Consider the following 14,569-nt stretch of genomic DNA (forward strand, 5'->3'; position numbering starts at 1 on the left):
AAAGGTAGAAAAGATTATTTACTTTGCTTATTTACTTCTTGTGTACATAATGCCCATAATGCAAATAATCCAACGTTTTCAAACACATCGCATAGATCTTTATTTGTGAGTTCTTTCCAAAAAGTATTTATGGCACAATGTATCCACTCATGTAATTAATTTTACAGTGTCATAGCAGGTGGCCAGTGATCGATCTTTATATACTGTCTCGTTTCCTCGTCCAGAACAAATAGTCAATCATAATGCATCAAAAAGAAAAGAAAGGAAAAGGAAAAAAAGATATCAATAACATTGTCACTGTACATGGGAAGGACGTATCATAGTAGGGGGAAGGGGCAAAGACGGGAATCCTGAAGGGGAACATTCAGATAGTAGGCATTAAACACACGTATGTACATTTCAACTGTACCGCATCCAAATTACATATAATTTATGTCCTATAGATATTTATATATACACAATGCAAACAATAGACCGTTAAAATACATTTTCTTTTTTTTTTCTTCCCTCTCTCTCTCGCTCTATTGCATGAGGAGCCACAATAAGCTACTGTGAATCAATACACATTAATGGACCTCTACATACTCAAGCAACTGAAAGATGAACTTGACATTTATTTGCAGCAGGCTATTGATATTTAATTTTAGTTTCCCGTGAAGTTCCAATGCGGGTCAAACAGACTCAGACCTCCTCCCCACGTCGCTTGTTCCACAGCTGCAGCCATTGTTCCCGAGATGTTAGATTGCAGGAGTTATAAAGGCTCTCGTCCCTTGTAGTTAGCCGTAGAAACCGTATCAAAGAAAAAAACCCAATTCTCACCTCGGGGCAACTGTATAGCTTTAGTCCCCCGTCTCCAGATATCCAGGTTTTGCTTTTTCAAAGTTTTTACACGTTTCCACACAATAGTTTGAGCATGTAAAAGTGAAGAGCTTGTAATCCAGTCATAAAATGTACAAGGCAATGTGCACCATTTCTTAACAATACATGCCCCTGCCCCCCGGACACACACAATATAATTTATATCTTATACTTTCATAATCAGGTTCATCTCGACTCACAAACACTTTCACAGTCCATAGCTTCGTGTCCACAGGTCCTTAATAACTGCATCTCATTACAAATGAGCGTTCCTGGCTCCATCCTTAGTCATCTTCTAATTTGCAATATTACATTTTTCTTTTCTTTTTTTACAACAACAAAATAAACTGCTTTATAAAACGTGATATAAAATGTACAGGATAATGATCGTATACTATTTACACGCGTGTGAAGGTATTGGGATGATTTGTCCCACTGTGTGTACCTTTTATTATCACACAATAACTGTGCCTATAAGAGTGTCTTTGGAAGCCTTCTGCTTTTGAAAGACTAGTAAGGAAGGGAATAATAGACGGATAGACAATCACACCGTGTGCCTCCTATCCCTGATGTGTGCTTTGTGTTTAGATGTATAAGCGGCCCATCAGATGCCTTCATGCTGTGGTGGCCTCGTCAAACCATAAAGCAAAGCATACTCACGCTGCTGTCTCAAACACACACACACACACACACACACACACACACACACGGAACATGGAACATAATGGCAAACAGTGTGTGTACAGTGTACAGTTTCGCTCTCATCAGTAGACAAGCATGTGCATGCATGCGCACACACACACACACACACACACACACACACAGACACACATACACACACGCAGAACCCAAAGAACCCTCCATGCCTCCAACATAGTAGTTTTCATGAAATTAGTTTTAAAAATTAGACGTTTAAGATTGTTCAGTCCGTTCGTGGTAGGAGCTTAAAAATTATACTTTGTACAACAAGGTTAAAAGATAATTAGTGACGAATATTTTGTGCTTTTCAACATGCTGTTACACTGAAGCCAGTATACGCTTCATTTTCTGCACCAGCTATACATCCTTCAGCGCAGGTAAAACGCAATTCACGTTCTTGTTGTTCTCAATAAGGCACTTCAAATTGCTTCATACAATCTGCCGATATATTTTCCAACAACACAGACAAAGCCATGGAGGCGCGGTTAGCATTAAAGCGACACTTCAGCCTTTTTGCATGGACACCCAGTGTCCATGATGTCATGGACACTGGGCTCACTTACTTCCTGGACTACATCTTGGTAAGACAGCCCTCCCCCTATCCCCAACGAAGAACAGTGCACCAAAGCATTATGGGAATTGTAGTCCAGGAAGGAAGTGAGCCCAGTGTCCTGCTAAAATCTATTACACACAATATTACACACAAAGACCCCACCCAGGAAAGTGTTCTGAATCTTCTAAACGTCATTAACATATATATATATTATTATTTTTTGCAAAAAGGGTGAAGTGTCCCTTTCAAAGTAGCAGTCAAGCGGTGTATGTATCATTTTATCGTAATTCACAAACGCCCATGCTACCTTTAAGCCCCTCGAAACACTAACCTTCTCAAATGTATACATTACAGCTGTCATTTACCAATGCCACTACATGGCTGCTATACAACTGCAAAATTACACCTCAACTACAGACATGGCAGATTACCCTCTTTTCAGCGGGAATTCCTAAATCGGTAATCGCAAAAATAAACTTTGCGTGTCCTATGTTCTCCTATAAAAGGAGTTTAGCCCTTTGACATAAGCCGTGTGAAGAGGAGCCCAGATAGCTCTTATACGGCACATTATGATCTGGTGATTTCCACAGAGACGTTGGGTGTTTATGTGTTGCCAGAGGCGGATGGACGATAGAATAATGTGGATGCATGTATCCGAGTCACGTACAGAGCGACACGCAGATGCATAGGATGCAAATTCACACGTGCGCGCGCACACACACACACACATGCACGCACACACGCACGTGCACGCAACACTGAAAACTGAAACGGGGAGTTTCACGGGGAGACAGTGAAGGCTGAACCGCCTGGAAGGACTGTGACTTCTCCAAATGCATGCACACACACACACACACACACGCACACGCGCACATGTACATACCCATGTCTCCCTTTTGCCACCATGACTACAAAGGCAAAGCTTATCAGAGTTGGACAAAGTGGACACCTTGGGGCCTATCTGCCTGCCTCCAAATGTGTGTGCATGACAGCCATCCCCTTTGACAATGTCAATGAGCAGTCAGCAGTGTCTCATTCACTCATGAACCCAGTGGCTCTCTCTCTCCCTCTCTCTCCCCCTCTCTCTCTCTCTCTCTCTCTCTGACACACACACAAGAAGAGCAGGAGAGGGTGAAGCGGTATGCGTGAGTTCTGCTGGTGGATTGCGGGAATAAGGTTGGCTCGCTTCACACAGCAAGGCAACCTGCATGCGGTGTGACGCAGTGGGCCAGGCAACGCGCCGCCATCATTCGTCTTTACGTCAGCCGGCTGTATAAGAAAAGCCGGACGCCCGTCCGCCTCGTTACCACCAGTTGCGTTGGAGGCCACTTAATTCCCCCCCCACCGGTATCACTCACACGACAAGCTCAGCCCCAGATTAATCAGATGGTTCCGCAAGCCTCTTACCCACAAACTGAGTGAGTGTGACAGATGACACGCAGGCATGGCGCCCCACTTATCAACGTGACGGATAGCCTGGATGCTTCCTGACCACAGCATGGGGTCAGCCCCGCGGGCCATACCGCTGCACTGTGGGTGGGGGTGTGGCTGGCCAGCTTGTTCAGCAACACTTCATGGGCCCTGTTTTCGGCAGTCCCTTATCCCTAAACTTCTTTGCCTTTTTTACTTGTAAAACTGTGATGTGACAAATAAAGATGGTTCTATTTTGGAAAATATTTAAAAAAAATGTTCAACTAGCCGATCTCGACACCTTGTGAGCTTGTGGATTGGCTATTTAAACTATTCAAAATGCTTTTCAAAATAGTAAAAAAAAAAATCACACCCGTGTGAAGTGAGGGGCGCGCTAATCATCGTACATCATCATCATCAAGAATGGTGGTCCCTTAATATTGGACAAGGGTTCCCACCGACATACACGGCCAATTTGCTCAAGACACATATGATGTCAATTCTCCATTTTTAACCTTTTGGTGTTATAGATCTGCTATTGAAAAATAGCAGATCTACAAGCTCATAGCGCGGCGCGAGTGCCACGCTACAAGCTTGTAGGTCTGCTATTTTGGAAAAACCGACTGACATAGAAACATCGCTTTTTCAGACAACACAAAGCCCCCTAAAGAAAAAGAAAGAAAAAAAAAGTCAATGAAGGTTAGGGTCTATTTGACTGGACTTGTATATTCCGACAGTAAATATACTCGTCCCACTTAGCCCCAGAAGTGATGAATGAATAGACATAGCTTTTTCAGAAAACTGTCAGGATGTAGAAGACATTTTTAGAATCTGATCTCAGGACAGAATGGGATAGAGTCAATGGAGGCAAACACAGTGCAGCACATCATCACGTCCACACACAGACTACAAACAGTGGTGAAACAACACAGGGAGTTTAGAGTAACAGGCTCAGGCCGCAAGAACGAGGGACCCAAAGTGGGACATGATAAAGGGGCGTGAAAGCACACGTTGAGAGCGTGTAATGTTGGCCACATCTTTGATCTCAAACGTAATGTATCTGTTCCACTTCCATAATCCCATAATCTGATCAGGCGGCTCATGTGGAGTTTTTACATTACAGGTTCCATCTCGGATCTCTCTTTAACGAGAGTGCCTCGAGGATCTGTTCGGTGTATATAATCCTCTGTAACCCCCCCCCCCACACACACACACACACACACACACACACACACACCATGGAAGAAAACCTAACAAATGGTGCCCAAGTGGTGAGCATACAATTACATGAAGTTGTAACACATGTTAAGGGGAGAATAGAGATTGTGTCCATGATGCGTCAACTTTCCAACCCTGGACACGCCACCCTCATCTAAGACGGAGTGGCAAAAACATTGAGCAGCATGTTGGAGTGTTGGAGTTTGGAAGCGCTCGTTGGAAATCACTCAGCGGTCTTGCGTATACCAGCTGTTTCTAATCTGCACATAATGCAGGACGTTTGCAGCATTTGAAAAATGAGCGCTTCCAAACTCTTGACGCTGAAAAAGAATCACCAAGCTGCACGGGATATCTTAAAGTAGCTCATTATAAGATGTCTACGGTGGACTTTAAACCAAAACTTTTGTTTCATACTAGAAACTAGAAAGATGTCAATTCAAGCTGCAGTGTTGGTGAGTTTAATCAATGCCATTTAATACATTCAGATTGTTTGGATGTATGTATGGGCTGTGAAGGCCAGAAAGTAGTTTTTTTTGCCACTCAGCAGGCGTTCCCACGTAACTTACGGGTACGATGTACGACGTCACACGCATATCTAAACCACCCTCTCTACTGTCTTTCAAGATGAATAAGAAACTCACTGTTCACAATCACTACTGCGTTACACCTGCGTTTACAAGCGCCCTCCCCCACTCCCTACTGTTTCATCATGCCCAATTTATACTGTGTTGATTAGCCTATAGTCTCAGCGCTTAACCTATAGCTACATAATACAATGCTTGCTGGATATAGCCGACCGTGTAGAATGATTAATTGGCTATATTTTGAACTATGGTATGAGTATAAATCTAGGCCATAGCCTCTTGCGCTCTCCATCCCCACTCACTGGCGATCCCACAGGGGGAGATTTAACCCCCCATGCGCCCCAGAGTCTCGGCTATCTGCGGATCCTTCACTTCTCTCTGCATTCCGTTCACGTCAATAAATCATTGAAAGCGTCAGAAGAAGGAGTGGTGTTCCACTGGTGAACGTAACCGCACGCTAACATCATGAGCACCTATTCAACCTTAAGAGTGTCAGAATGGACCTGTAAGGGTCAACCCCCTCAGGATTGTATTGTGCAAAGGTGTAGTCCGATGACCTTCGTGACCACATGAACCCTATAGCGTCCCTACTGGTGGTGAACATTCAGTGGAAATAGCTGACCTACAAGATTAGATTAGATTGACTGTTTTCGGCAAAGATATTTGCTATACAACAGGAGCAGACCATAGTGGGAGAGCCCTGCAGGTGGACTATAGGTTTTAAGGTGGTTAAATTAAATGATTTTGTTCCCCTCACGTACATTATTATTACAATAAATGATGTACAGTGTGATGTACAGTACATGTAACGACACAGAGATAGCCCTTATTTAAATCACAAGGCAGCGGCCCGTGATCAGAAGTATAAACTCCATTCTTGGAGCGCACGCACGAGCGCACGCACGCGCACACGCACGCACGCACGAGCGCACACGTACACACACACACACACACACACACACACCCCTTCGGTACATGGTCATATCGTAACTTACATCATACTCACAGCATGCTATTCCATGAAATCACTCCATTAATCAATAGTACCAAATGGAGTCTCGATCTCCAATTACCAACACACACAGGCTACAGAAAAGAACATAAAATACCACAGCTCTGAGCTCCAACCACTCGCTTCCCAGTGAATCGGAGAGGTCTCGAGAGGATCATTTGACAGCAAAAATAAATCTCTAAACTGTCACCTATGAATAATAAACATCATATCGACAGTTAGGACATAATAACGATACTCCTACAGGCGAACCCCAAAGTGTGTGACTGAACAATCTTGTTTTACGTTTATTTATTTTTTCTTCTCATTTGTTTCGTTTTTGATGTTTGTTTTTGCCTACAAAGTGTATGCAGTCATCAATCCCTTGTCCGAGTTTCGATATGTTTGTCCGTTCCAAAATAGGCTTCATGAAGGGGATCTAGTGAGATGAAATGCTTGTCTATTTTTAATCGAATTTGTCCGCAGTTTTGCTTTTGATACTCAATTCACTCAAGACAATGCTTGCCCCAGAGGATCGACGTCTCCTTGTGTTATTAGGGTCGAAATGGACTGTCTCCTCATACCCGACACACTCACATATACAGGCCGACAGGAAAGTATAGGAAGGCAGACGGGCACACATGGGCGTGCAGATCCATACAAACGCACACACGCACACACGCACAAAACAACAAACCAAACACAAATCCAAACAACACATACTGTACACACACTCTCAACACACTGCACACACACACACACACACACACACACACGCACACACTCGCACACACACACACACACACACACAAACACACACACACACACACACTCTTTGAGTATACTGGAATATATACAGTTATCTACAGATATCATCACTGAACTTCAAACGTGTACGGTCCGAATTCAGTCAGCCCTATGTTCCCAGTGAGTTTATTTATTTCTGTACTGTGCGGATCTCTCTGCGTTTGTCTTCTTCAATGCCTTCATAAACTTTCTCGCATGGTTCCATCTCACCGGTTCTGCCTTATTTATATATAGTTTCATCACGTGTTCTTCAACCTCTAACTTTGGTGGCGCCAGTTGTCCTGTGTCCTGTCCTGTCCTGTCCTGCCCTGTCCTGTCCTGTCCTGTCCTGTCCTGTCCTGTCCTGTCCTGTCCTGCCCTGCCCTGTCCTGTCCTGTCCTGCCCTGCCCTGTCCTGTCCTGTCCTGTCCTGTCCTGCCCTGCCCTGTCCTGTCCTGTCCTGTCCTGTCCTGCACCGCCGCTAAAAAGACCTCAACACACACATCTCAATACAACTGGCCGCAGTTGAATTTGTGTAAAGTGCTACAACAGGCTATTGAGAGAGATTGGAAATGAAGGATATAGCCATTAAGTAATTTAAAATGTACTCTCACTGTTTTGATCAAGCACACTAAACATGTCTCACAAGTACACACACACACACACTCACACACACACACACACACACACACGCAACACACACAGGCTGCAGTTGCGCACGCACGCACGTACAGACAGACACACACACACACACACACACACACACACACACACCCCTCCGTTTTGTGTCCCCATAAGCCCCACACATTTATCTGGCCGACCTAATGTTCTTGTATTGGCAGAGGAGGAGGTGCTTGAAGGTCTTTTTGAAGGTGACGTTGCACAGGGCGTAGCACGCCGGGTTGATGGTGCTGTTGATGTAGCACAGCCAGTAGCCGATGGTCCACACCGTGCTGGGGATGCAGCTGGAGCAGAAGGTGTTGATGAGCACCATCACGTTGTAGGGCGTCCAGGTGGCCACGAATGCCACCAGGATGGCCATGATGGTGCGCGTCACCTTCTTCTCGCGCGACGGCGGCGCCTTCTTCTTCTTGGCCGGCGGCTGCTTGGTCATCTTCACGATCTTCCGCGTCACGTGCTGCTGCCGCTCCGACGTGGCGGGCACGATCTCCACTGTGGCGTTGGAGGGCGTGTAGCAGTCGCCGCCCTTGGGCGACTTGGTCTTGATCTTGATGCAGGTGAGCTTGGAGCCGCCCGCCTTGGCCCGGCACGCCGCCGCCGCCGGCTGACCGGTCCCGCCGCCGCCGCTGGAGGCGTGGCCCCGGCGAGGCACCGCCTCCTCCTCCCGCTGGTTGGACGCGGCCGCGCTTCCGGACGTGGAGTCGTTGGAGCTCTCCTTCTCTTCCCCGGTGCCGCAGTTGTCCCTGGTGATGTCCTCGCCGTCCGTGGTCTCTCCCTCTCCGGCGGCCGTGGACGGGCCCTTGCCGTTCTGCAGCTTGCCGTCGTGCTGGTTGGCCACATCGTCGGTGGTCTGGGTCGGACACGCGCTCTCCACCGGCACGTTGTTGTTGTTGGGCTTGGCGGCGTTGTTCCGTCCCCGGCCCGGCGACAGGGCCTCGGCGTTGGGTCCCGACGGCTTGCGGACGTCCTTCTTCACGCGGCTCTTGCTCGCCTTGGAGATCTGCACGTAGAGCACAATCATTATGATGACGGGCAGGTAGAAGGCGGCGATGGCGGTGCCAAACGTGACGGCGGCGTTGGAGAAGAACTGGATGTAGCACTCCCTCTCGGGCACCGTACGCCCGCCGACTATGAACTGCCAGAAGAGGATCGCCGGCGCCCAGAGGATGAAGGACATCACCCAGGCTCCGGCGATCATCATCCCCGCCATCTTGGTGGTCCTTTTGACGGGATAGCTGAGGGGCTTCGTGACACAGAAGTATCTGTCAAAGCTTATGATGAGGAGGTTCATGACGGACGCGTTGCTGACGACATAGTCCAAGGCTAGCCACAGGTCGCACACCACCGGCCCCAGGGGCCAGTAGCCGATGACTATATAGACCGTGTATAAGTTCATTGAGCACAGTCCGATAATTAGATCAGCACACGCCAGGCTGAATAAAAAGTAGTTGTTGACGGTCTGTAGGTTCCTGTTGACCTTGATGGAAAGCATGACCAGGATATTCCCAATGACCGTGACCAGGCTGAGGGAACCGGCCACCAGCACGATGAACACCACCTCAATGGTCTTGTAGGGACTTCCATCCTCCGCCACGGCCTGCGTCTCGTTGCCCTCGGAGGCGTTCCAGTAGGTGTAGTTGAATACGTCCATGGCATTTGGTCTTTGTTTCCCCGCTCCACCACTACTTAGAAGGAACCTGCAAATAGAGAACAAAAAAGACAATAGAATGAGCCTGAGTGATAGAACTTGGCTTTGCTGTGGTATACAGTAGCAATCGCTATTATTACACACATGTGCACGACAGCACTGAAAAGTAATGTGCTGGAAGCACCCCAGTACCATACGCTGTTGATATTAACTGGTTATGGCTGTACACTATTATTGGCACACTTTACACTACTGGTTTGAGGAGTGAGAGCCATCTGGAACAAGAGTTGGCGGATTATCAGATAACTTGTCTCTGGCCTCTCTCCCACTCTTTCCCTGTTAGTGTTTGGACAGATGCTAGGCCTGTAAGTTGAAGGTTTTGATTTGCGACTCAAGTGACTACGGTTGTATAATTGCTTTTTCCAACTGAAAGTCAACAAACACGGACATGTTACACAGATCCTAGCTTTCCTTTCACATGGTTGCTTGTGAGTCTCAGGATTGATTTTAAATATTTACTGACTTACTCATTCGACCTTTAAAGCCTTGCAAGGACAGACTCCCAATTAAATCTGAGATATTCTGGTCCTGGTCCCACATATACAAGCCTGTGTGCAGATACTCTCTTGATTGTTTATTTATTTAGATTTGTTTTATTTCAGTCAGGACAACTCAAGAATGGATGGAATAGATATTTATTTAATATAAATGAGCAATACATTCATTATGGTTTGGCGATGAATTCGGCTTTTTAAGTACTCAGATCAAGTGCATCGGTCCCGGCCATAGGGACTCCGAATCCCCCCGTACCTAAACAGCAGATCCAAAACGACAGATGGTAGCTGGGCTGGAGGGTTACAGCGGTTGAGGGTACGTGAGCAGCAATGTTTGTATAAAGCAGAGCCGCAGATACAGCAGCAGCAAGCAGGAGGAAGAATGCAAACCTTCCAGTTTATGTAGCCGGTATAGGTATATGAAGATAGAGTGAGTGTGTGATGCTGAAGCCGCCCAGTTAACGGCCGGAAGTGACTGCACTAAGGTTTCCTGACTGAACTTATTGCTCCGTGCATGTCTGTGACAGGCATTTCAGTCAGTATAATGGTCAATATCATGTCAGTATCATGTCAATAACGTGTCAATAACATGATCAGTATCATGTGTCATGTATCATCATGGGTAGGCAGGCTTAGTAATTTCAACCTTTTTTCAAACTTATTTTTATGCCTTCAATTTCAGTATGCTAACTTTCCATGAAGAGAAAGGATAGTTTCTATTCCCCCGAGGGAGAATCCCCATCATGTCACTGGTAGGCAGGTTTCTGAACCGTCACACAGCCAGTGTGTGCACAACTGTGCTTGACTCCAAAGGCACCACTCACTTAGTCACTTCACATTGGTGTGATTTGTTATGTCTTATTTTGTGTGCAGATTGACCATTTGATGGAGTCAAACGTTAACAACACGTTATGGCTGGCAGCCTGGCACTCCACACCTCGCTTGAGTGCTTCTTCTCCAATGTTCCATTTTGGCTTATGCGCTTTATAACAGTTGAGCAGTTCCTAAGTAACTAAGTGAACAGTCAGTCACTTATCTGCTCAGCCAGAAATCCCCAATCACTGCATTAGCCATGGCAGCTAAACTGACCTATAATCCCCATAAAATGGTTAAGTCCAAAGATTTAAGCGCGAACAACACCCAACAATACAAATGGGACACACTTGTGACTCGTTGGATTAGAGAAAGGAAGGGGATCAGTGCAGATGTTCAGAGGACAGAACTATCTGAGCTTTTTGTCCGCACCTCCGCTTGCCTTAAACTTTGACTTGTAAACACAGGTGTCTGCTGCATCCCGATGCACTGCAGCCTCACAGAGTGCACGCCGTTAGGCGTTAGCGTCACCTGGGGAGAATGCCAATTGCTCTCTGGCATAGCCATCAATCACAAAGTCTTACTACTACTCCTTGTCAGTGAAAGAGTAAAAGTGCACACAGACACATAAATAACACTGACTTTTTCCTAAAGGCTAGTATGCATACGTATTCCTCTTATTTTTGTACTTTGGCTCATTTCCCCCACAATTTCCCCTTCACTGACATACTGTAGCCTAAAAAAATGACTTGATTTAATGACGTCAGAACACTGGTGGTAACGTGTTATTGTTTCGACCGCTCATTAGTCCGACCCATTACTATCCCACGTCATGTTGTGGTTTTCGGTGGTCACCTTATCACCTAAAACTGGACTATGAATAGGCCTTTAACCAGCCACGTAGTCAGACTTAACAGGATGTCGGACTACTGTGCAGTCCCCAGAACAATGGGATTTAATTTAAGTTGAAACTTGCCAAAGTTTTCCTTTAACGTCATGGCAATGCATTCTGCAAGCCGCTATTCTCCCGCTCATTTAGTGTGTTTAAGAAGTGTGAGCCGAGCCCAGTTGGTGCCGAGGGAGGATGTTGAATAAATGAGTTGAGCTATTGTTCTATGTTTGGATGTTTAGGTGTTCCTGGGGCTGGCTCACTAGAGCTGAAAATTGCTTGCTGCCCTTTGGGGCAGCAGCGGAACGACCCCTCAATTTCTCCAGAACTTCTGTGCCTTCTCTTTGTCTTTTCTATAGTTGGCCAATGGCTGCACCTTTTAAAAACAAAAGTGTCAAAGAAATGAAGGACTGCATTGATGATAAAAGAATCCCACTTTGCTTTGTAGCAACAGGTCACTGCCTTTAATGCATGAACCGTAGCATGTACTCTGGTGAAAACATTTGGCGAAAATAGCTTCAGAACGAGAGTTGTCTATATCTTGTGCCACCCTCTTATACTGTAGTTAAACTTATTTGCCATACTATTTTCAAATAGGTCCGGGCCGGCCTAGCGGTCCGGGCACCTATAGGTTGCTAATCCAGCCTGACAGGGTGTCGCAGGTTCGACTCCCGATCCCGATGACCTTTACTGCGTGTCCCTGCCCATCTCTCTCCCCCCCATTTCCTGTCAGATTACTGTACACTTTCAAATAAAGGCTGATCTACAAGAGAAGTCTATGGATAAAGGGTAAGGCGCGCCCAAGATAGGGCCATTGGCGTACAGGGACAGGAGCATGCCAACTATTACCAACTTGTATTAGAGCTCTGGGGGACCCCAGGCATCAGTAAATAAATGTATACAGACACAGTAGAACCGTGCTTGCTCTCGTCTCGACACAGCGTGAATATGGAAGGCACTTAAAAACAGAAGAGAGCTTGAAGCAGCACTTAAAGTGATGCATTGCACAGACTCCCCAGCGATCAGGTTCCCATTCCCCATCTCTGAGACGCTGATCCAAGGTAAAGCCCCAGGGCCTTTGGCCCCCTGCCTCAGATGATTAGATGCATTTTTATTGCCGGCCGTCTCCACGGGTATTTGCAGGGTTAGACCCTCGTTTACAGGGCTGTTTGTGGGGGAGCATGACTGGACTGCGCAAGATACCATCGCTGCGGAGCGGCCTGTCCGCAGGGGGTACAGATCTATGTGGAATGCTCCTCTCAATGGTATATTACACAACATCGACTTTATCCAGGCAGAAAATATCACTTGAGTTGCACATATCCTCAGCTCAAGGCTTCTCTGGTGCCATAAGCTGCATACTCTTGTGTACAACCGAGTACAACCTTGAACCAACCTTGAACCTTGATCCCTTAAGACTTAAGACTTGTTTGGCTCAACTGGACTGGACTAATATATTTGTTTCACAGATCATTACTTTGCTTCATCCCAGTGGCTTCTTTTCTCTTTTCTTTTTTCCCCCCCAAAATTGTTGATTCAACATCTTGACAAAGGTTGCACCCCACTCCGCACAGTGCAGTGATGCCCATCATTCCACTGACACCGCAAACTGTGTCCTCATTGAAAAGGTGAAATTGCGCAGCGACCCTCTCCTAGTGGCCACCTGGCTGGTATTAAGCTGTGCTCTCATTGGCTGTAGTACTGATCTGCTCGGGGTAATGATCGCAACCCCATTCATACTGGACACCAGAGGGGACTGTGAGGTCCAACGGAGGCAGACCACGTTTGGATGTCCTCTCCATCACATCAAGGGAAGCCAACGATGGAATAGCCTCTCAGTCACCCTAAGTGAAAGCCCCACCGTGCATAGTTTTAAAACACAACTAAAACAAAGTCTCAGACACTTGACCATTGATTCGTTTATGTAAAAAAAAAAAGATAGGCATTGAATTTCTATTGGCAATCTGGCATGCATACATGCAATCAATGTGCATTGATTAACATGTTCATTGAAGTGCACATGTCCTGACTCCTGTTAAAGAAAGCTACACAGCATGCCTGTGTACGTTTCTGACATATTATTCTAAATTAGCATTGCGTTACTTATACCGCTGAGATCAACTTCATTTCCAGTGTCTGCTAGGAGGTTAAGTAAGCACTTGCTTGCGTGGATATATTGGCCCATTTTCTAATGTGTGTGTATTTGCTCTCCAATGATGGTGTGGAGGTACAGTATGCTGCATTAGTGTACTGTTTGCTGAGTGATAATGGAATATCAGCCACCATCTCATATTTGTTCGGATAAAGCCTGCAGTGTTCATAAGGATTCCAGTGTGCATGCTGCTACATCTTGGTCACATTATCCCAACGGTATTAAAGGTGTGGATATACTGTAAATGGCCTCCTGCAGAGACAGATATACAATATTTACATCAGGCTTGATCTATATACCCTCATAGAATATTGTGACAGGCACTTGTCACGGCAGCTATGCAACAATGCTCTCTTCCGTTCCCGTGAGGATGGTCTGTGGCAAACCGCGTCAGAGAGGCATGTGGATAAATTGCCCCGCTGGCTAGCTGCGTGTGACCGAGCACCTCAAACCTTCGCCTTAGAAGGTGGCAAATCGGTACAAAAGTGGACGTGAGAAGGAAGTGAGAGAAGCTAATGGAGAGTTAACCACCAGTAAATTACATTTTGCGGCCGGGCCGGAAAAAAACACACTGTACACAAACAAGCAAACAAACATTCAACAGCCACGTTTCACCTGAGAGCTTCTCTCGGTGGTCTGAAGTGAGTGGCAGATGGAGAAATTTGCAGGAAATGTCTTTTTGTAAATGCCTTCCGTCTGCATCAAGCATCTATTTTTGCAGTGATGATGTAAGG

At 46.2% G+C, this 14,569-nt stretch overlaps 1 protein-coding gene across 2 annotated transcripts in view; it reads right to left on the minus strand.

Annotated features, from left to right (window-relative positions):
• Positions 1 to 5,476: 5,476 nt before the first annotated feature.
• Positions 5,477 to 14,569, minus strand: part of chrm2a (cholinergic receptor, muscarinic 2a) — an 85,170-nt gene continuing 76,077 nt past the window's right edge. For both annotated transcript variants that reach the window (XM_080756857.1, XM_080756858.1), the window contains exon 2: positions 5,477 to 9,476. In XM_080756857.1, coding sequence (XP_080612983.1) covers positions 7,907 to 9,430 — 1,524 coding nt within the window. In that variant the 5' untranslated portion in view covers positions 9,431 to 9,476 and the 3' untranslated portion in view covers positions 5,477 to 7,906. The remainder of the gene's footprint in view (positions 9,477 to 14,569) is intronic.

The sequence above is a fragment of the Protomyctophum bolini genome, assembly GCF_963924005.1.
Source record: "Protomyctophum bolini genome assembly, chromosome: 23".
NCBI lineage: Eukaryota > Metazoa > Chordata > Actinopteri > Myctophiformes > Myctophidae > Protomyctophum > Protomyctophum bolini.